The sequence below is a fragment of the Gambusia affinis genome, linkage group LG21, assembly GCF_019740435.1.
Source record: "Gambusia affinis linkage group LG21, SWU_Gaff_1.0, whole genome shotgun sequence".
NCBI classification, from domain to species: Eukaryota; Metazoa; Chordata; class Actinopteri; order Cyprinodontiformes; family Poeciliidae; genus Gambusia; species Gambusia affinis.
The window spans coordinates 5,247,917-5,270,771 of record NC_057888.1 but is presented as its reverse complement, the minus strand read 5'-3'; the positions used below and the strand labels follow the sequence as shown (position 1 = coordinate 5,270,771).

The following is a 22,855-nucleotide window of genomic DNA, read 5'->3' as shown; positions in this document are numbered from 1 at the left end:
ATTTTTGGAAAGTTTGGGAACAAAGAAACCGATTCTTGTCACTAATTAACCCAAATATAAATGAAGCAGACTCTTCATTTAATCTGTTTTATTGTCAGTGTGTATTTGTGAGTCATGTCATCAAAATGAACACCTGTGTGTTTTTGAATTGAATTAATTTTTCGATTATATTTTAGAGATGCTTCGGTAAATCTGGACCAAGAAATAAAATAAGTCCAAAAACAATGATTATACAGTAAACTTTATTAAGTAAACTCTTTGGCTACAGAATGTTTATGTTGTCAGTATTTATTGTGTCTATTAATGTTAAAATTTCTGCCATAAATAGACACAAATAATAAAAAAAAAAATCATCAGATTATCTCAGTGTTAAATTCAGATATTCTAAACACAGTTAATACAGTATAACATCTGTACTGGCTCTAATTTTATATATTAATACTAATCTCTGTTAGGAAGAAATTACAAAACAAGGATGTAATCAGGTGAAATGCACTTGGATTTATAAAGGCATGCACTGCAAAAACACAAAATCTTACCTAGAAATTTTAGTCTAGTTTATAGTGTAAATATCTTAGTACAGTTGAAAAAAAAACCCTAACTTACAAGTAACTTTTCTGCAAAATTAGGAGCTTATTTTTGAGTAAATAATGGCAGATTGGTTTATTTATGACCTAGAAAAATGTCTTGTTATATGTAAAATTATTTACCATTGGAACTAGTACTTTTTCATCAATATTAAAGAAATTATTTACTTAAATCAAAGTCCTACATATTTCTAAATTAGTTTTGTCTTATTTCAAGTGCACAAAGATATTTGCACTATAAAGTAGACTAAAATTACTTGGTAAGATTTTGTGGTTTGGCAGTGTTGTAGTTCAAGATAGAAAAAAAAACACAACCTAAAGCAAATCATGATTATTTCAAAAATGACAATTGTTTCTTTCATGATAGCTCCTTCATTAACAGACAAAACCTTCAAGAAAAGCAGAAACTTCATTCCAAATGGAGTGATTGCATAAGTGGTAGCAGCAGTGAAGAGGGCCATGATTTATGACATCACTGTGACATCAGCGGGGTTTCACTTTTGTTACAAACACAGAAATCTTAGTGTCTTTATAAATGTTAAGAGCTAAAACTGGATCCTTGTTAAAGGGAGATTAATAATAACTCTGCTCCGTCTTAATGCCTTGCAGGGACTAGAGAGTTTCAGTCGGCTTGATGAAAACTCCTGCAGCGTCTAGTGGCAAATGGCCACCAGGAGGCGCTTGAAGTCGCCGGTGCACTCGTCCCGGATGGCGTCCTTCAAGGACACGTCGTACTTCTCCAGGTACATGTCTTTGATCGTCTCCAAGTCGAACTGATGGGGGAAATGAGAGAAATTATCTGTCTGGTGAAATAAGTTTCCTGACAATCAAACCAGATTGTGGCACACTGCCCAGGGTGGCATTTCATCATAAGGTTGCACAAAAGATGGAAAGGAAAAGTTGAGAAGTTTAGCCCAGGACTGAGGGCATCTAATGATTATTTTAGTAATCGACTAATTTTTCATTTAACCTCATATTTTACACATAAAAAATACAAAGAAAATTACGTTTTTTAAATTATGAAAATAAACATTTCATTTCCTAAAAACAGTAGCAGCATTCCATTAGCAAATAATGAGTCTACAGCTAAAAAAAATAGCTGATTTTAAAATTAAATTGCTAGAAGAAAACTCAAAAAGGCTGAGATTAATAAAAGGAAATCTCTGATATAGAAAAGTAAAGAATTTCTTAGAAAAAAAATAGATTAATCTCACACATTTTTCAGAAAAACATGGACAATTCTGCATTTGGAAAGTCAAGAATCTGCTTGAAAAAACACTCAAAAATGTTGATTAATTTCAGAAATCTTCTAAAAAAAACAAAAACATAAATGTTTCTGAGACTGATCTCCACATTTCAGACTTTTTCCTCCAAAAAATGTCTGAGTTTTCTGACGTAAATTTACTCTTATCTCCAGTGGCCCTAACGCAGACAAACTTTAGAGATGGACATCATCTGTGGGTTTGGCTCCACCTGGTGGACATTAGAGTAATTACCTCGGAGCGGCACACGATGATCCGGATCAGAGTGTCTTCATCTGTTCCCGCTCCCTTCATGGCTTTGTGCAGACGCCTGGCAAAGTAGAGCTGCGGGTTTTTAGCCACTCTGACTGCGGCGTGAAAAAAAGACCCGACATTTACGACTTTAAACATTTAATTTAAATCTAAATGTTTTGAAAAACCTTTTCTTCTCTTCCTTACCAAGAGCAGTGTAGCACTTCTTCAGCGTTCCAGACGTTTCGCTGTCAATAGCGTCCAGGATTTCAGTTCCAGAAAGCTGCCAGTGGAAAATTATTTGCATCAGAAATAAACTTTGTGTTTGCAGCTTCAAAAAGTCATAAAAGTGATTTGAGGAAGAGCCTGACTGAGACCGATCGACTCAGGATTATGAAATTAATCTTAAAATGATGACCATTTTTGTAGAATTTTGAATTTAATCTCAGAATTATTATTAGTTTTTCCTCAGAATTCTGGCTTCAATCTCAAGATTATTAGTTTTTTTCTCTGAATTTTGCAATTAATCTCAGAATTCTGACTTTTTTCCTGAATTTTTAATTTAATGTTAGAATTCTGACTTCTTTCCTGAGAATCGTAACTTTACTCTTCTGATATTAAAGTCATTATTCTATTTTTTCTGTGACTAAATCCTCTTCCGTACTGAAAAAATTATTGATTCCCTCCACAATTCATTGTCTCTTGCAGAGTAAATAACCGTAGTGTGGCTGTCTGCTGATATATTGATAATCTGGACATATAATCTGCTGCAGCAGCTAACACCTGCTCATATATCTTGAAGGTGGCCTGCAGCTGCAGGTAGTTTCTGTTGGCCAAGATGTAGGTGAAGGTGAATTCTTCTGTCCCGAAGCGACCCTCGCCAGCCTGCAGGACACCAGTGATTATTAATAAAGCTGATCGTTATTGATTATAGATTTTTGTTTATGTGAGGATGAAGCAGCACCTCGAACAGAGCGGTGGCGTCTTGCTCCGCCAGCTCCTCGTCCACGTTGTAACTCTCATCTCTGTTTCCCTGTAAGGAGAGGAGATGTGAGGCTCCATGACTCTGTAGTAATCAGAGTCAGGCTGGACTGAGGCCAGTGAGTCTGTGTGTGTGTGTGTGTGTGTGTGTGTGTGTGTGTGTGTGTGTGTGTGTGTGTGTGAGCATGAGTGAGTGTGTGAGAGAGAGAGAGAGAAAGAAAGTGTGTGTGTAAGGGCCATGATGGCGCGCAGTGAGAGTGAGCTCTGTTTCACTACAGGAGTTGAGTTTCCTGCACTGAGTGGAAAGTCCGTACCTGCAGCAGAGCCATGAGGAGGTTTCTAACGTCTCCGCTCGTATCGCTCTCGATATCCGCTTCCAGGTCGCGCTCATGCACTAAAAAACACAAAACAGGAAGCTTGGCATTCGCATGAGAGCTGCTATGAAGTAATAACTGCTTAAAAACACAAATCATCTTTCAAGTGACCTTTAATTCGTCCTTGAACAAGGATTGATTAACTGGTAGTTCAAAACATGCTTGTTACATTTTTGTGCACAAAATTATTCCTAGATAGTGAGATTTTCATATTTTTTAGCTACAGAATGAGCTGTTTTAGAGCATCTGTCCCTTTAAATCTAAATAATCTGCTGATGACCACCCCAGACTCAACGTTTACACTCACATGTGAAAATGGCTGCCAACAGATGCGAAAATATACAACCGTATATCTTTGAAAAGCAGAAGTGGAGCCTCCTGCACAAACAACATCAATGTAGCTAGTTCTTTGTGGATGGTAAGTTAACAACAAAACACCTGTCTTTTTCCAGCAGCCATTATACAGTGCATACAGCGGTAGCGGTGGCATATATCCTATCGTTTATCATTCATTGTAAAAAAAAATGTCTCATAAGAATTTAGATTTATTGTCTCCATACATTTTATTTAATAATGTTAATTATTTAATTATAATTGTCAGAAATTTAACTTTTACTATTTTTTCCACTATTTGTTCTACATACAGCAGAAAAATCAGCTGACTAAACATGCTGGAGCTTCACTTGGGTTGCTAGGTAACGGGGGCTGGGCTTAGCTGGGGTTGCTAGGTAACAGGAATGTGACTTCACTATAGTGAAGTTTTTGAAGCGGCTCATTTTCCAGATGCCAAAAATCCTCTGGATGTTTTTTTAAGCGATTGGACTGTTTTTAGAAATAACTGAGACTCAAATGGAAGTACAAAAACGTGAAAAATTTGAATTTTGCACCACTTTAAAAAGATGTTTTAATTTTATAATCGGCTCTAATTTGATGAAGATAATACATTTCTGTCTGATATCTAAATTCCTCTGTTCTTTCTTTGCATGCAGAAACAAACCCATCCTCACCCTCATCTGTGGCTCCTGTGTCAGAATCTGAGTCCTAAGATTAAATAAATACTGTAAAAACGGGCAGGTTGAAGTAAGTAGGCATTTTCTTGAAGCAGAAATCCTTAAACAAAAAAGTATTTAAAAAGTAAATAATTTGTTCCAAAAATGATTTCCAGATGAGTAAAAACATTTAAGTTTATGAGGAACTCATACACAGAGTCTGTTGGAGCAGCAGGTTTAAAGCTAAACCTTATAATTGACTGAACTGACAATAACTGCTCTGCACTCTGTTATTAGATGACAAGTCTGTATTTTTCATGCATACAACGCTCCACCCCATAAACAGTTTAATTTAACTGGACCAGACTCACTGTACTGAAAAACATGAAGCATTTTTACTTGTTCGTGTTGATCAGAAAGGTTTGGACGGCGTTGGTTTTTAAACTTCAGTGTTAAAGGGGAAGTTGGAGCCGGATGGGCTAAACAAAGCCTCCCTCAACAATAATGAGTCACTCTGACCCATTTCCTTTACAAGCTGAAAGGAAATACTGAGAGTAGACTTTAAAAGGTTTAGTAACTTATATGAATAATAAAAATGCGCAACTTACCCTGAAAGTAGCATTCCTTGAACAAGGCGATGTCCTGTTGACGGTCAACAAAAACGCAGACATATTAGAAAACATTTTTTCTCAAATTACAGTTCAACTCCACTAAATATTAACCAGCAGACAGAAAGTGGACCGGTTCTTATTCTAGAACGGTGCTGCTCATAAAACATGTATCCAAATATTGTCCTGAAGTGAGACTAAAAAAAGTATTTGGTAAAACATTTACTCAAGTACTGAGTAACTGATCAAATTATTAATCTGTTAATATTTAAAAATTACATCATCAGACGGACCAAAACCCAAAGTTAAGTGGAAATTTTGGTATTTTAAGAATCAAAATGACAATAATTCATATAAGTAACACACAAATAACAAAATCAGCCCGAATAAATTTTTCCAAATCAGTTTCTTTCAATATAAAACAGATTAAACTTTAACTAAAACTGCAAGTCTGTGTCTGGTGAATTTTTGGTTAAAACATTTTTGTTTTTCATTCAAAAATGTTTTAACCAAAAATTTTAGGATACTGCTGAGGATCCATACTAGTAAAGAATCATATGAAAGTGTGGATGGCGGCTCACAGCGTTGGTGGCGGTGCAGAGGATTTCCACCAGGACGTCCTCGTCGGTTCCCGGTCCCTTCATGGCCTTCCTGAGCTCCTTCACGGCGTAGATGACGGGCGGATCCAGCATGGCCAGGATGGCGTTCTCAAAGTTCCCCGACAGCTCACTCTTCAACACATCCACAAGTTCCTAACATTCAAAACAACAAGCAGAAATGTTTAAAGATACGCAGAGAAATGACCCGGGTTTTCTTTAGAAGTTAACAGAGTTGGAAGAAGACAGGAAGTTGCTCACGTCGTCGTATTTTTCAAAATAAGCCGCCTTGATCTCCTGCCGCTGCGCTGAGCTGCGGTTAGCCAGGATGTCAATGATGGCCTGCTCATCGGTTCCTGAAAAAAAGACCCAACAAAGCAGAACAAGGTGGGAATCAAAACTCCAGATCAATTATTCACACCTTTCAACATTTCTCTCATTAAAACCAAAAACATGTTATTTATTTATTTCTAATTAAATTTAATTCATTTGAGTTTGTTGATTTAAGTTAGGACTTTGACTAGGGCATTAAAACACAGGAACATACTTTGATCTAAACCATTCAATGTTTAGGATCGTTCTCCTGCTGGTTGGAGAAACCGTATGGAGGACAAATCCTGACAAAATTTCCAACAAATCTCTTTATAAAGTAACAAATGTGCCAAGTATTGTACCCAAAAAATTAAAAGACTTATTTAAAAGACTATAATTTATCTTATAGTGTAAGATAAATTTGTATTATTGTGACATCACTATTATTTCAATTCAATTCCAGTTTATTTAATCATGTAACGGCAAACGTTATATTATAAAAACCCCCACACATTTTTACAATTGTTCATTCTATTATACTTATTAGTTATTTTAAAATTTGTCATTTTTTTATTTAATAATCGTTTTTCCGTCGTACAAATATTTCCACATTTCTTTTTTTTCTTGTGTTTTCTTTAATTTTTTCTTCCAACTCTTTGCAATAATGACCCTAACAAAGGCCTGAATAAAACATTGATGTACAAACGTTCAACTTTTGAAAATGTTGGTGTTTGTTCTTTCAAAAATAAAAAGGTAATCTCAAATAGGATTTACAATATTTCCAACCTACCGAACCCTTTGCAGGCTTTGCGGATGGCCTTGATGTCTGCCACCACGTCAAAATCCTCATAGGGGAAAATTGTGGGCTGCAGGAAGATAATAAGGTTGTTATGCAACAGATGCTGATTAGATCAAACTAATTATAATTTAAGCCTAGATTCAGAGCTGTATGAAGCAGCAGGTGGGTTGGGGATATGTGGTTAAGGCCTTAGGTTGAAGAATTCAGTGGTGATAAAGGCACCCCTGACAAAGGCAACAGTCAACCAAAAAAGGGTTTTAATTTCAAATTAAAGGTCACAGAAAGTACCATACAGAACAGTTTCACTTTCCTTTTCCATACCGTTAATGAACATTGACTTTTTATCCTTTGTTTCTTACCCTCTCCTAAGAATTAAAAGCACAGAAATTATTGTTTGTCTTATGAATGTTAATGAAACAGGACAAATTATGGCTTTCAGGTATTAAAACGGTTTCTATTTTCAAAGCAAAATAAGCCACATGGAATGTCATGAGAGTTTTAAACCATATAGATTTTAGTCATAATTTTGAGTTTTTAACTAAAAAATATTTTTTCATTTCATTTATTATGACTTGAACCTTGAATTTCTGAACTGAAAGATCACAATAATAAAATTAAAATTACTACCTTATATCTCCTAATAAGGACTACATCCCTAAATTATAACTATATTTCCAATTGTTTTTAATTAGTATTTTCTTTAAATGATTTTTTTTTAAATATATTTTTACTTTAATCTCATAACTGTAATTTTGTCATCATTCAGACTATTTTATGTACCGTACTCATAGCTTTATATTTTCAGTAATTAACTTTAATATGACTATAGTAATTACCTTTGACTTTAAAACTAACCTACATTTTGTAATTATGACTTTAAAGCTCCTCTTTATGTATATAAACGTCATAGTTATAAATTTATCAGTCACAATTATTACTTTTATAGCCGGTTTTCATGCTTCCATATAATAAACGTAATAAATACAATAATTATATATATATAATTATTATATTTATTACGTTTATAATTATAGTTATGTTTATAAGACGTACGTTTATTACGTTTATAACAATTTTAATTCTAATTCTTAGCATATATATGTGACCAGCAGAGGGGGTTGATCTTTTTACACAAGACGCACCAGAGCACGGAGTAGTCTACAATGATTTATTAACAAATTCCATTAAAACATTTTTCCTTTAAAACATGGCCTCAGGCCCACTACTCAGCCCCTAGAAGGAAAAGGCATCAAAAATAAGGACAATTTAAGTTGTTCCCAACAAAATGAATGAACAAACAAAACATGCAATGCAAAAGAAAACAAATTAGTAAATCAAACAAAGGAAAGCAAACAAATTAGTAATTTAAATAATAAACAAACAAACGGCAAAGAAAAGAACACAACCACTGCAACCGATGGGACAAATTGTCATTGTCCGACTTCTAATGTCTTTTCACGGGGGGCCAGAGCCTTTCGCCTGCTCGGCCAGCCCAAGCGTCAGCAGGCTCATTCGAGAGCGGCCCAAACAAAACCGGCAAGACAAGACAAGACAGCAGGAGCGTCCAAGCGCTGCAACTCCGGAAGAATCCTAAATTAGAAAACTCGTTAACCCTGGATTCAGGTAAAATAAATTAAATTCTAAGCAGGTAGCTTACCCAGATGTGGTGACACAGCCGACCAGGGAGGGAGCGGATCAGCAGGCGAGGGCTGGATGGAAGCCGCCCGCCGCACCAACCTCCAACTGCAGCCGCCAACGCCAGCTGCGCAACGCTGCAGAAACGCACGGCAGGTATTGCACCAGAACCCGACAACAATCCCAGCCCAGATGGCAAAAATGGCACTTACTATTTTGGATGAGTGGATCGAGCACACCAGCCACTTGGGCAGCCAACATACAGTGAGGAAACAAGGCACACGCACCTTGCAGCGGACTGCTCAGCTTTAAAGCTATCTGCCCCGCCCACCAATCAGTCGCTACACCTGGTCTGTGTAGTTGGGAGGGTGGAACACCATCCCACCACATTTTTGGCGCTGTGAGCAGGATGCACCATTGAACACGGACTTGTCTTTGTTTTTTTGTGTGTGTGTTTAGGGTCTTAGCTGTGTTTTTATTCATGGTGTTGTAAGACAAGACAGCAGTAGCTATCCAAGGAAGACTTAACTGTGGGTTCAGGATTTATTTTCATTGTTTTTTTTCTCTCGCGTTTCCTTTTGGTAGTCTTCCCCTGTAGGTATGGAGGAGGTGGCAGGCCGCCCGGTGGATGGAGTTGGTCAGCAGAATGCGACGGTTGGAGGTTCGCTGGGCGCCGCTCCCTCCCCAGCTGTGGCTGGTGGTGTCATGCCTGCTGGCGCTGTAGTTGCTGAGCGGTTGGTGGTTGTGCCCAGGGACCGGCGATGTCCCATGTTCGGTGGTAGGACTGGCATTGGGATTGGTGAGTGGATCGAGGAGGCCCAATCATGTATTCGGGCCCGCCATTTGTCAACGGCAGACCAGGCTTTCTTCCTTTTTGATCATCTAGAGGGGGAGGCAAGGGAGGAAATAAAGTACCGCACCAGTGCAGAGAGGAATGATCCAGCTAAGATCTTGGCTATTTTGAGGGAGTTGTATGGTTGCACCGAGTCCTATGTAACTCTTCAGCATGCATTCTTTTCTAGGAAGCAGCAGGAGGAGGAAACACTGTTGCAGTTTTCCCTAGCATTGATGGCCCTTATGGAACCAGTTAAGCAGAATGCTCCTGATGGGTTGTTGAATGCTGATATTCTGCTGCGTGACCAGTTTGTAGAACATGTGTTGGATAGTGCTCTCCGCCGGGAACTTAAGCAGTATGTTCGGGGTCATCCCACTGCCACCTTGTTGGATGTGCGTGGGGAGGCAATTCGGTGGGAGAGGCAGGGGTTTCCAGGTGGCGCTAGGGAGCGTAGTCATTCTCTCCCTTCTACATATGGGCTGCAGTTCGGGGTGTATGGCAGCTCTCCGCTAACTCCACCTACTGCTGCCCGCTCTGAATTTAGTGAGTTGAGGGAACTTCTAAAACAGCAACAAGAACAGATTAATCAACTCACCCAGTGTATTGCGTCTCTGCAGACTTCTTTACCACAGGTGCGGCATCCTCGTCCAGGTTCTGTGGTCTGCCACAGGTGCCAACAGCCGGGTCACTTTGCCAGAGAGTGTGATGGTGAGCGGGTTCGTGCCAGGGTTAACTCTGTGGCAAGGCCAGCTAATGTTAACCAGGCGGAAAACTAGCACCCACTGAGCTGTTGAGCCACAACTCAGGTGGGGGAATAGCAGGCTCGCAAACAGCAGTCAAAAATTGTTGGCATCCTGCCCAGTCATTGATGTCGTCATGAGTGGTGTCTCTGTTACTTGTTTAGTAGATACAGGTTCCATGGTGTCGACAATCACCGAGAGCTGTTTTCAGGAACATTTTGCATCATTGGGGCATGATAGCCTTCAGTCATGTCACTGGCTGCAGCTTCGGGCAGCCAATGGTCTTTCCATCCCATACATTGGCTATTTGGAGTTGGATGTCACTCTGTGTGATAAAGTGCTTCCTCATTGTGGAATACTGGTTGTGAAGGACCCCACTAATGTTGGTCCTTCTGTTCCTGGCATTTTGGGAATGAACATAATTAATCGTGTCTACCAAGAACTTTTTGGGGCACATGGAGGCTCTTTCTTTGATTTACCTTCAGTAACACAGTCTCCTGGTCCAGTTGTGGAGGCCCTGCAGCAGTGTCATCAAGCAGCAGCCAAGTCCCCAGCACAGTTGACTGGTGCTGTTAGGGTCCGGGGCCCTCGACCAGTGAGGATAACTGGTGGGGTTATGAAATTTGTAGCTGCAACCTGCCCTGAACAACTTGCTGGTCAGGTTTTATTGTTTGAGCCTCCAGAGTCTGGCTTACCAGCTGGCTTATTAGCCTCTCCATGCCTCATTCAGGCTGTGCACGGTACTGCTTATGTGCCTGTCCTAAATTTTGGAACTACGGATGTTGTACTTTATCCCCGAACTCACCTTGGTTTGTTGAGTCGAACTGAAGTGGTTAGCCTGCCCCGTGATGTGACAGAAATAAGGCCCTGTGCTACAGTTTCTTCTCAGGTCGCTCTTGGTCCAGAACAGAGTTTGCTTGAGTCTGTTGATTTGTCTGCACTGACAGAAACTGAACAAAGGCAGGTCCAGTCGCTTCTACAGAAGTACAGCTCTGTCTTTTCAGCTCATGAAGGTGACTTGGGGTGCACTAATCTGGTGTCCCATGACATTCCCCTGTTGGATGAGGTCCCGGTCAGGCAGAGGTACCGACGTATCCCTCCCTCAGAGTACGAGGCTGCCAAGTCACACATCAACCAGCTCCTACAGAACCAGGTAATAAGGGAAAGCAGCAGTCCTTATGCCTCTCCCATCGTTCTTGTTAGGAAGAAAGATGGCAGCCTGCGTATGTGTGTGGAGTACCGTCAGCTTAACAGTAAGACGAGAAAAGATGCTTTCCCATTGCCTCGCATTGAGGAAAGCCTGGACCATCTTTCTGGGGCCCAGTGGTTTTCCACCCTAGATCTAGCCAGTGGGTACAATCAGGTGCCTGTGTCAGAACAGGACAAGTCAAAAACTGCTTTTTGTACGCCATTTGGACTTTTGAGTGGAAACCGTATGCCCTTCGGGCTTTGTAATGCACCTAGTACCTTTCAGCGTCTTATGCAGAGGATGTTTGGGGACCAGCAGTGCCAGTCTCTTCTTTGTATTTGGATGACATCATTGTGTTTTCAGGTTCAGTCTCCCAGCACATTGAGCGTCTGGAAACGGTTCTTGCTCGGCTCCAGAGAGAAGGTCTGAAGGTAAAGCTTGAAAAGTGTTCATTTTTCAAGCGACAGGTTAAATACTTGGGGCACCTTATCTCAGATAAGGGTGTAGCTACAGACCCAGCCAAGACTGAAGCAGTGGCTAAATGGCCACGTCCCACACATGTTTCAGAGCTTCATCTTTTTGGGCTTTGCAAGTTATTACAGGCGTTTTGTGGAGGGTTTTGCTAGGCTAGCGGGTCCTCTTCATAGGCTGGTGGCACAACAAGTGGGCACACAGCCCAGGAAGGGGTCTGGCCAGGCTTTTCAATCTGCTTGGACATCAGAGTGTGAGGAGAGCTTTGAGGCCTTAAAAGTTAAATTAACATCTGCACCAGTGTTGGCATATGCTGATTTTTCACGTCCCTTCATTTTAGAGACTGATGCCAGTCACAGTGGACTTGGGGCAGTACTGTCACAGGAAACAGAGGATGGAGTGAGGCCCATTGCATATGCCAGTCGAGGTCTTAAACCTTCAGAGCGTAACATGGCTAATTATAGCTCTATGAAGTTGGAGTTTCTGGCATTAAAATGGGCCATGACTGAGAAGTTCCGGGAGTATCTCTTGGGCCACCGGTGTATAGTTTACACAGATAACAACCCGTTGAGTTATCTTCAGTCGGCCAAGCTTGGTGCCATGGAGCACCGTTGGGTTGCTCAACTTGCTGCTTTTGATTTCGATATTAAGTATCGTTCTGGACGCAGCAATAATAATGCTGATGCGCCTCCGCCAGCCAACATCAGGTGCCAGCCTGGCAGAACTCTTGTCATGTACCTCTGTCCCAGAGGCTCTTCAGTGTGCCCCAATTCCTGCTCCATTGTCAGTAACCCAATCTATGGTGACTGTTTTGCCGTCTCATTCTGTGTCTGATCTTTGTGCTTTGCAGGAAGCTGATCCTCTCCTGAAGGACATTTTGGGTTTTTGGAGGAGGCAGGTTTATCCTACTCCTGAGGAGAGGCAGCGCTTTCCCAAATTATCCTTGGTTCTTTTGAGACAGTGGGGTCGTCTCGTGGAGAGAGATGGTGTGGTGTACCGTCAGGTCCATCGGTCAGATGGTGGTGAGGAGGTCTTACAGCTGGTTTTGCCGTCAGTTCTTAAACCGGATGTTCTGACTCAGTTACATCAAGAGCATGGACACCAGGGTGTGGAGCGCACCACAGAGTTGGTACGGCAGCGCTGTTACTGGCCTGGGATGTCTAATGACATCAAAAAGTGGGTACAAGAGTGTCAACGGTGCCAGGTTGCTAAAAATGTACCATCTAGCTCTGGCACTTTCATGAGTCATCTGTTGGCTTCTCGGCCAAACGAGATTGTTGCCATGGATTTTACCATGTTGGAGCCTTCACAAAATGGCCTGGAAAATGTTCTTGTAATTACTGATGTATTTAGTAAGTACACCATTGCTGTTCCAACTCGGGATCAGAAGGCAGCCACTGTTGCCCAGATTTTGCTCACTGAATGGTTCTTTAGATTTGGGATTCCAAGTCGCATTCATTCAGATCAGGGTAGGAGTTTTGAAAGTGCGTTAATTCAGCAGCTCTGTAACCTGTATGGGGTTAAAAGTCGCCAAGACTACCCCTTACCACTCTGCTGGAAACGGGCAGTGTGAGCGCTTTAATAGAACACTTCATAATCTGCTGCGTACTTTACCAACATCTAGGAAGCGGGATTGGGCTTCCTGTCTTCCACAAGTACTCTTCTGTTATAACACTACCCCTCATCAGAGCACTGGCGAGTCTCCTTTTTTCCTTATGTTTGGCCGTGAACCTCACCTGCCTGTGGATTTCTTGTTGGGTCGCATTCGGGACCCTGCACCAGGTGAAGTGGTGGACTGGCTGGCTGAGCATCAGACCAGGTTAACTATGGCGTTCCGTCATGCTCAGGATCACTTGTTGGCAGCTGCAGGGCGTAGAAAAGAGCATCATGATCAGGGCATCCGGGAGGTTCCATTGCAGGAGGGACAGTTGGTTTACCTGCGCGATCATAGTGCTAGAGGTCGCCATAAAATCCAGGACCTCTTTAGCCCGGTTATCCATCAGGTCGTGAGGGCCCCAACAGCTGGAGGGCCGGTTTATACTGTGGCTCCTGTAGGTGATTTGCAGAGAACTCGAAAGGTGCATCGTGACATGCTGAAAGCTCGGGTTGGGCCAGAGCCTATGCCAGTACCCCTGCAGTTAAAACCTACCTTTCCTTCAGGGGGGCTGGATGACTCTATGGAGGATGATTTGTGCTTATTGGTTCCCGATACTTCAGTACCATCCACCTCTGCAGCTCCACAGGTTGCTTCAGGACATGGTCACCCTGCTCAAACTTCTGGGACAGCTCCTCTACCCTTGCGTCGCACTGTTCGTTCCAGGGCTGGTCAGCATACGAATGTCCATCATCTTCCTCGACCTGTGGGTCAAACTGCAGGATCTAGTCAGCCAGTCTCCAACTCCCAGTTAGCAGTTTTTCGTCCTTGGTGCTGAGGTTTGTAGATTCATCGTCGGGCGATGCAACACCGGGGGGTAGAATGTGGTGGGATGGTGTTCCACCCTCCCAACTACACAGACCAGGTGTAGCGACTGATTGGTGGGCGGGGCAGATAGCTTTAAAGCTGAGCAGTCCGCTGCAAGGTGCGTGTGCCTTGTTTCCTCACTGTATGTTGGCTGCCCAAGTGGCTGGTGTGCTCGATCCACTCATCCAAAATAGTAAGTGCCATTTTTGCCATCTGGGCTGGGATTGTTGTCGGGTTCTGGTGCAATACCTGCCGTGCGTTTCTGCAGCGTTGCGCTGGCGTTGGCGGCTGCAGTTGGAGGTTGGTGCGGCGGGCGGCTTCCATCCAGCCTCGCCTGCTGATCCGCCTCCTCCTGGTTGGCTGTGTCACCACATCTGGGTAAGCTACCTGCTTAGAATTTAATTTATTTTACCTGAATCCAGGGTTAACGAGTTTTCTAATTTAGGATTCTTCCGGAGTTGCAGCGCTTGGACGCTCCTGCTGTCTTGTCTTGTCTTGCCGGTTTTGTTTGGGCCGCTCTCGACGGAGCCTGCTGACGCTTGGGCTGGCCGAACGAGCGGGGCACGACTCCTCTGGCCCCCCGTGAAAAGACATTAGAAGTCGGACAATGACAATTTGTCCCATCGGTTGCAGTGGTTGTGTTCTTTTCTTTGCCGTTTGTTTGTTTATTATTTAAATTACTAATTTGTTTGCTTTCCTTTGTTTGATTTACTAATTTGTTTTCTTTTGCATTGCATGTTTTGTTTGTTCATTCATTTTGTTGGGAACAACTTAAATTGTCCTTATTTTTGATGCCTTTTCCTTCTAGGGGCTGAGTAGTGGGCCTGAGGCCATGTTTTAAAGGAAAAATGTTTTAATGGAATTTGTTAATAAATCATTGTAGACTACTCCGTGCTCTGGTGCGTCTTGTGTAAAAAGATCAACCCCCTCTGCTGGTCACATATATATATATATATATATATATATATATATATATATATATATATATGCTAAGAATTAAAATTTATAAACGCTAACTGATTTTAAACCTCATAAAGAAACCCTTTTGTTTTCTTTACGTAGTTTACGTAGAAAAGAGCCCCTAAACAGCCGCTAGTGGGATCCACAGACCCCCACTCAGCTAACGGAGAGGCATTCCGCAGAGGAGGGGCTGTTTCCTCTGCGTAAACCATGACACGGCGTCTTTCTCACGGTACCTCTTAAAGAAACATAACTTTTTCTTATAAATCAGCTCTTAATTTCCTCACCTGCTTACGTAACAGCGCAGCATATACTCTCTATGCATTATCCGTTACGTCACACAACGCACTTAGCAAACCCCCAACGGTTAAAGGCTTAGATACCATCAAAACTGAGATTAATTTGATCGTTTTCGGAGATTAAAACAGAAAAAACGGAGCCTACTTACTTGACAGTTGCCCATTTCTTTTCCTGCGGTAGCGGATGAAGTGGTCGGCGGCGGTGGGTCTTTGGGAAAAATCGTTTCCCGTCGCGAGTCCAACTTGTGACCCGAAAAGCAGTGGGAGCTGGAGCGTGACGTCACCGCGGACCGTCAGTTAACCGTTACGTTCCCATGTGACGTATTCCCCGGCTGGAGCTGATTTATAATAATTTATAATATTTCCAACCTGTTAAACTACACCTCTTTTCATTTTATTGGAATAATATCGAAATATAAAGACAATTGTTTTGACTTTATATTTCAAGCCGAAGGGCAATAATATTATTAATATTTATTAATATTTATTGTTACACAGATAAGAGGGTTTTCCCTTAACTTTATCCATTCGTTATTAATCCTATAATGCTCAACTCGAATTTAAACTCCACTTCAGGGGGACAAACCCACATAAACCACTACAATGCTCACTGCAAACTTAAGATGTACTCGATTAATTGCAAAATGATCACATGCAATCCAAACACCAAACAGGATCGGATCTCAAATATTTAAGATTAACAGCGACATAAGATGTGAGTATGCAGGAAGTGACCCAAAGACAAACGGAGGACCAGACAAACTAAATGGAAGGTTGTTAACCCGCTCTCACACGTACTAAGAGGAGACAAACAATCAAAACTGGGCGGACTCATAAAAAAGAAAATCAGTCTCTAAAAGGACAACAAGAAGCAGTGATAAAGCTGTTAAAACAAAAGAATAAATGCGTATTAAATCACTTTAATCAAGTCAATCTAAAGCACAGAAAAACACTGCATACCTGCATCGCATAAATTCTGATCTAGCAAATCTGGTGCAGCCATACCAAATAAAAATATAAAAAACAAAAACATACAATTTAAGCTGATTCAAATAGACAATATATTAGCCCACCTGCAGCGTCGAACAACCACAAGCCCAGGTAGCGCTACCACCAGAACGTCATTAATAATGCGGCCCTGAATAAACCCACCACATCAGCACAAACTTAGTTAAGAGGATCGATTTAAAAGTTTTCCTCCAAACCTACCACAGCCAGCATAGCGTGAGAAGGAACTCGCTGCAGCAAACAGGAAGGGGCGGAGATGGACCACTGTCAATCTCATACCTTATTTGAAAATGGGACCATTGCACTCCGGAAGTGAAGGGGGCGCTATTTTCTATATAATCTGCGGCCTCCCGTTTTTAATTTTCTTTTGAAATCTGTGATATATTTTCACCGTTAGGAAGGAGTTTCACTCTCAGCTTGTATTTGAACTTCTCTTTTATTAATTTCAACGCAGCTCACAGTTTTTGACGAATTCTGTAGCATTCAGTCTACTTCTAAATCTGCTCCTTAGTCGGATCTTTCCGGGTCTGCTACTGCTTGTACTGGCATGGGGGTGGTAACTAATTATATTAGTTGTGCTATCACAGCTAATATTGCTATCACAATATAATTAGTTGTGCTATCACAGCTAATATTGCTATCACAATATAATTAGTTGTGCTATCACAGCTAGTATTGCTATCACAATATAATTAGTCGTGGTAGCACAACTAACACAATTAGTCGTGGTAGCACAACTAATATAATTAGTCGTGGTAGCACAACTAAAATAATTAGTCGTGGTAGCACAACTACAATAATTAGTCGTGGTAGCACAACTACAATAATTAGTCGTGGTAGCACAACTAATATAATTAGTCGTGGTAGCACAACTAACACAATTAGTCGTGGTAGCACAACTAATATAATTAGTCGTGGTAGCACAACTAAAATAATTAGTCGTGGTAGCACAACTACAATAATTAGTCGTGGTAGCACAACTACAATAATTAGTCGTGGTAGCACAACTAATATAATTAGTCGTGATAGCACAACTACAATAATTAGTCGTGGTAGCACAACTAATATAATTAGTCGTGGTAGCACAACTAACACAATTAGTCGTGGTAGCACAACTAATATAATTAGTCGTGGTAGCACAACTAATATAATTAGTCGTGGTAGCACAACTAACACAATTAGTCGTGGTAGCACAACTAATATAATTAGTCGTGGTAGCACAACTAATATAATTAGTCGTGGTAGCACAACTAATATAATTAGTCGTGATAGCACAACTACAATAATTAGTCGTGGTAGCACAACTACAATAATTAGTCGTGGTAGCACAACTAATATAATTAGTCGTGGTAGCACAACTACAATAATTAGTCGTGGTAGCACAACTAACACAATTAGTCGTGGTAGCACAACTAATATAATTAGTCGTGGTAGCACAACTAATATAATTAGTCGTGGTACCACGCGATGCCTCCAAAGTTGTGCATGTCACAGCAAAATGCTTTCGGTCGATGAGGAAAACGGCAGACCCTCACACCCTCAGCATTAATATAGATGTGGACAAGATAACTGATGCCTATTGTTCTTGCAAGGCTGGGTAAGTTGTGCATTCATCGTTTTGTCTGTTACTTTTGAAATCAGTGGATAATTCCTGTGGTTTGTTGGCAAATGTTTGTGTGGCTAGCCTGATTCGCTGTACTTGGTGCTAGAGTGGGTAACACGAGGAACAGTTTCGTCCAAAGCCTTTTCTGCTAAAATAAAATATTTAGTGTATGTCAGATACAGTACACGTTGGACATTGATCTGTTTAGCTAACGTAAGACTGTGTAGCAGACAGGCTTCACGGTCTTGAAGGTGTAAAGTTGTATCAGTACTGCCGTTATGTTGTACTTAGCTAAAACGTGTTCATGATGGATGCGTTTATTATTGATTTTCTTTTTTTCAGACTTGGGGGTCATTGTTCACATATTATAGGCCTCCTCAAGACCTTACAGTATTTCAAACTGCAAAGTTTTTCCTCAATCCCTGACCGATTGAGCTGCACCAGTATGCCACAAGCTTGGGGAGCACAATCAGCTCGGGGTTTGAGGATTGAACCCGTGCCCATCAACCACCTCACTTTAGCACGACACGTGACTCACCGCAAGCGCAGACCGAAGGAATGCAGTGTGGACTTGAACAAAATGTATGTAGTTTTTTACTGATTTAGATTTGAAACAAAATTTATGACAAAATAATATGTACCCTAGTGTTGTTTTACAATTATGAGTGTAACTACAATTGCATGAATGCAAACAAAACCAACACATAAAACTGTTCTTTATTTTAATTACCATTGCAAATTTGACAGCTCTCAAAATTCATTTTCATTGTATTTACAGAGTGACAAAGGTTGAACCCGAGGAGATAGCTGCACTGAAATTATTACATGGTACTCCATTGACATATATGTTGACGCCTTCAGCACCAACTGTCTCGAGAAGTGCAAATTGGGTCAGCTGTTTCCTATCAGGTAAAAATGAATGAAATGTGTACTGAAACAAGACTAGTATTACTGTTCTTACATTTTCTTCAAAACTAAGCCCTGGAAAAGTGTCAAGTAGCAACACACAGCCCATATTCTGTTTAACTTAGGAAATAATATAGCAGGAATTGTACAACCAACAATTTTGAAATCTTTAATGCGAGAAATGAGTCGTTCAACATGCACTCTGTGTCTTGCTATTTTGTCAGTTAGTGCAAGATCTGCCTGAGACAACTGTTTGTCTGCTGAGGCAAAAGGTGGTATGTTTAAGGACAGACCAAGGGCATTTATCTCATCCTTGATTGTAAACCCTTTGTCTGCCATGACACCGTCACCATTCTGAATGTAACCAACGTCCTTCAGTTGTTGTATGGTTTCATAAAAACCACTTGCTTTTGTAATGGCCTTGTCTGATATCGATCCTGTGAATAATTCTGATGTGAACATGAAAGACCCCCGAGAGTCACAACCTATGAGTGCCTTGAATGTTGTGGTAGACTTATAATCGCTATATAGTTGGCATTGCACACCATGGGCCCAGGGGGATTCTGTTTTTAATTCTGTTCCATCAATAATAATTAATGTTGTAGGGAAATTAGCTTTGAAGTCTTTTGGCATGTTGTCTATTATAGTTTGTCTGTGTGGCCAGATAGAAACAGTGCACAGCTTAAGATAAATAATGTCAATCCAAGTGTTAAATACTATACCAGCTGACTGTTGTGAAATGCCGAACCGTGTTGCTAGATCGAACAGACCAAAGTTTTGTCTCAGTCTGCACATAGTCAGGAAAAGTCCATTTTCTGCTGACATTTCTCTAATGTCATTTCTGTTTTCATCATAAGTCAAAGTCTCCCTCTTTGGCAAGAGAAATGTAAATAGTGACATGAAACTGACTAATGTAAGTCCTGTATAATATACACACAGATTTTTTTTGCTGTTCTTCTCAGATTCAACAACAGCATCAATACCAAACAGTTTTTGTTTCTGTTCTTTCTGTAGCTCTGTTTCTAAATGTTCCACTTTTGCTTGTAAGCGACTGATTTCTGTTTTTGCCATTTCCAACTCTGCAGTCACTGCAAGCATATCCAGCGGCGAAATCCCTGAAAACAAAAAATAAAAAAGGACTAAATATGTATATATAGAGAAATGTATATAATGTGATGATACTGCTCTTTTGTTTCAGACAAGGAACTTGAAGGCAGATGCAATAAGTATTTTTGCTTTGCTTTAAGTATTAAAGCAAAGCAATAATACTTACACCAGCACACACTCCCTTGTTCTTGTTGATCCTACGAAGGTTGAGCTGCTCATGTGGTCGTGCACAAGCTTTGATCCAAGCCCGGCATTCTGCTCCTGATTTTGGAAATCTGTGAATTTTCCGACCACAAATACGATCAGGATATCTGACATCACCAGTACAGATACCCCACTGGCAATGGAGAACCATTATTTTTCGATTGTTGATTCGAAAACTTTATGCCGGTATGCTAGTACAGTAGTAGTCTAGCACTACATTAGCTTGTGTTTGTGAGACGTCTTCGCACGTTGTAGCCACTCTATGACGTAGAATGGGCATCAGCCAATGAAAAGCGGCCCCTCTGGTAAGGTCCATTGTGAGTAGCAGAGGCAGTGTCCGTTAGAACAGTTGCTTGCAGAAAGAGAGCCTGCTATCGATGTGCAAACTTCGCCTCCTGTGTCATTAACGTTTTCCAACACCTCCGAAAGCAATGGCTGTAAGTTTAATTTGTGTTCTGTTGGTGTTATATGTTTTATTAGACTTTATTTAACGAGCGTTTCTCAAAAGTGTTTTTTTCAGTAATTAGCCATATCCCAATCGGTTTTTCTGCATTGTAAGGTTCGTGACTGTTTAACAACAGCAAAGGTTAATTGAAATTTATGTTTTGTGATATTAGAAGTTTATTCTGTGCATTTAGAGTTAATGCATATCTATTTTCTGTTTCTTTTTTTATAGTTTCACTCAACGCTTTAATTGAGCTTCCTTTACAACTGTGTAAAATTGTAATAGTAAAAAAGGAGCAAGACGCTCAGCTACCTGGGTCAGGAAAATTGAGTTTGGCTTGCTGTTGATCGACGTTTACATACACGACGTATCCAACACGTAGGGATAGCACAACTAATATAATTAGCTGTGATAGCACAACTAATATAATTAGCTGTGATAGCACAACTAATATAATTAGCTGTGATAGCACAACTAATATAATTAGCTGTGATAGCACAACTAATATTAGTTAGCTGTGATAGCACAACTAATATAATTAGTTAGCTGTGATAGCACAACTAATATAATTAGTTAGCTGTGATAGCACAACTAATATAATTAGTTAGTTGTGATAACACAACTAATTAACTTCATAAGTTGGGAAAACTTTATTTCCCAAGTAATATAATTACATTATCAGAATACCACAAACCTTTATTATTTTTAATTTATGCATTACTGGAAGCGTAAAAGATAAATTATCTTATAATTATATATTTTCATTTTCTTTAGGAGAATGTTAAGCGCTGGAGATAAAATAAAAAATTGGGGACAACGTTAAACATTGGAGATAACATTGTCCCCTATGTTTAATATTGTCTCTTTAAACGAGTTTGGTTTGAACACAGACACCCTTATGTCAAAATTTAATCGATGGAGTGATTTATGTAACTAAGTCTTTGTGAGAAAGGGTATTTAAGAAATAAACACAGATTCATTGATTGAATTTGTGTTTGATATGCAGCATACATTTAAATTTGTGCAACAAACACCAAAAGAAACAAAAAAACTATACAAAATCTGAATAGTCATTCAATTGATGTATGTTAAGTAAATCTTACATCTCCCTCTGCTGCCGCAAGCGACCCCCAAAGATCTTGTTTAGAAATTAAAACATCCAGGGGGGAACCCAATATCTCAAGGTTCCCGATCGATACATCTCAATGAAAACTTTCCCGACTCTGTAATATTGTTGGCGTCTCTTCTGGATTTGTCTCTTCCGGGGTTTTTTTTTTGCTGTTTCGTCCAGCTTTTCTTTAATTTGTGGGTCTGCCACCCTGTTTTTACTTCTGTCCAGTTTGACTCTCAAACCAACAATTTCCTTATTAAGCTCATTGTTCTCCTTTTCAAGCCAGTCCAGGTTTTGGGATTTTTCTTCCAATGATTCCTCAAAATTCTTTGTAACTTCCAAACCAGATATCGACCACGTTGGTTACCGCAGTGTGCTGATGTCATCACTGCCCTAACTACGGTCTGATCAGAAATCACGTGATACAAACAGTAATACTCCACATTGAACTTAAACCATTTAAGGGTCTTTTGAACAATAGCTATAGTTTCCCTTGTAAGTTCAATTGCTTCTGGATTTACTAGTTCCGGCTCAATTTGAGATAAATATCTTCGGTAAGCAGTGAGATAATTTATCACCCTTCTGAATTCGTGGAGAAACATGTCAAACATGTACGTTAAGTAAATCTTACATCTCCCTCTGCTGCCGCAAGCGACCCCCAAAGATCTTGTTTAGAAATTAAAAAATTCCATGGTGGCACCCAATATCTCAAGGTTCCCGATCGATACATCTCAATGAAAACTTTCCCGACTCTCTGTAATATTGTTGGCGTCTCTTCTGGATTTGTCTCTTCCGGGGGGTTTTTTGCTGTTTTGTCCAGCTTTTCTTTAATGTGTGGGTCTGCCTTAAGTCTTTCTGCCACCCTGTTTTTAATTATGTCCAGTTTGACTCTCAAACCAACAATTTCCTTATTAAGCTCATTGTTCTCCTTTTCAAGCCAGTCCAGGTTTTGGGATTTTTCTTCCAATGATTCCTCAAAATTCTTTCTAACTGTGTCCTGTGTCCTTTCCATTATCACATTGCTTCGTAGTCACATTTCAGCTGCTTAATTTTCAATCTCGATTTCTCTAATTCAGTATTCAGAGTCTGAAGTTGACCCTTGGAAAATTCATTAGAATTTGCCAGCTGTTCATTTTCTGCTC

At 40.4% G+C, this 22,855-nt stretch overlaps 1 protein-coding gene and 1 long non-coding RNA gene across 2 annotated transcripts; both read right to left on the bottom strand.

Moving 5' to 3' along the window:
- Positions 1–222: 222 nt before the first annotated feature.
- Positions 223–15,665, bottom strand: anxa13 (annexin A13). The gene is made up of 11 exons (XM_044104049.1): positions 15,479–15,665; positions 6,731–6,806; positions 5,890–5,984; positions 5,614–5,784; positions 5,033–5,066; positions 3,376–3,455; positions 3,045–3,113; positions 2,864–2,965; positions 2,288–2,363; positions 2,084–2,196; positions 223–1,360 (listed from the first exon to the last, which is right to left on the bottom strand). The coding sequence occupies exons 1-11, from the start codon at positions 15,491–15,493 to the stop codon at positions 1,241–1,243; spliced, it is 951 nt and encodes a 316-aa protein (XP_043959984.1). The 5' UTR covers positions 15,494–15,665; the 3' UTR covers positions 223–1,240.
- LOC122823963 lies at positions 8,240–8,722 on the bottom strand. Its single transcript, XR_006369428.1, has 3 exons — positions 8,587–8,722; positions 8,397–8,511; positions 8,240–8,329 (listed from the first exon to the last, which is right to left on the bottom strand). It is a non-coding gene; the product is annotated as an uncharacterized LOC122823963 (long non-coding RNA).
- Positions 15,666–22,855: the final 7,190 nt, after the last annotated feature.

What these genes read in the sequence shown, in the direction of transcription:
- anxa13 (XM_044104049.1), bottom strand. An exon ending in ACGCCACCGCTCTGTTCGAG is followed by an intron (nt 2,966 to 3,044) that starts GTGCTGCTTCAT and finishes GGTGTCCTGCAG; the next exon opens with GCTGGCGAGGGTCGCTTCGG. An exon ending in TCATCGTGTGCCGCTCCGAG is followed by an intron (nt 1,361 to 2,083) that starts GTAATTACTCTA and finishes TTCCCCCATCAG; the next exon opens with TTCGACTTGGAGACGATCAA.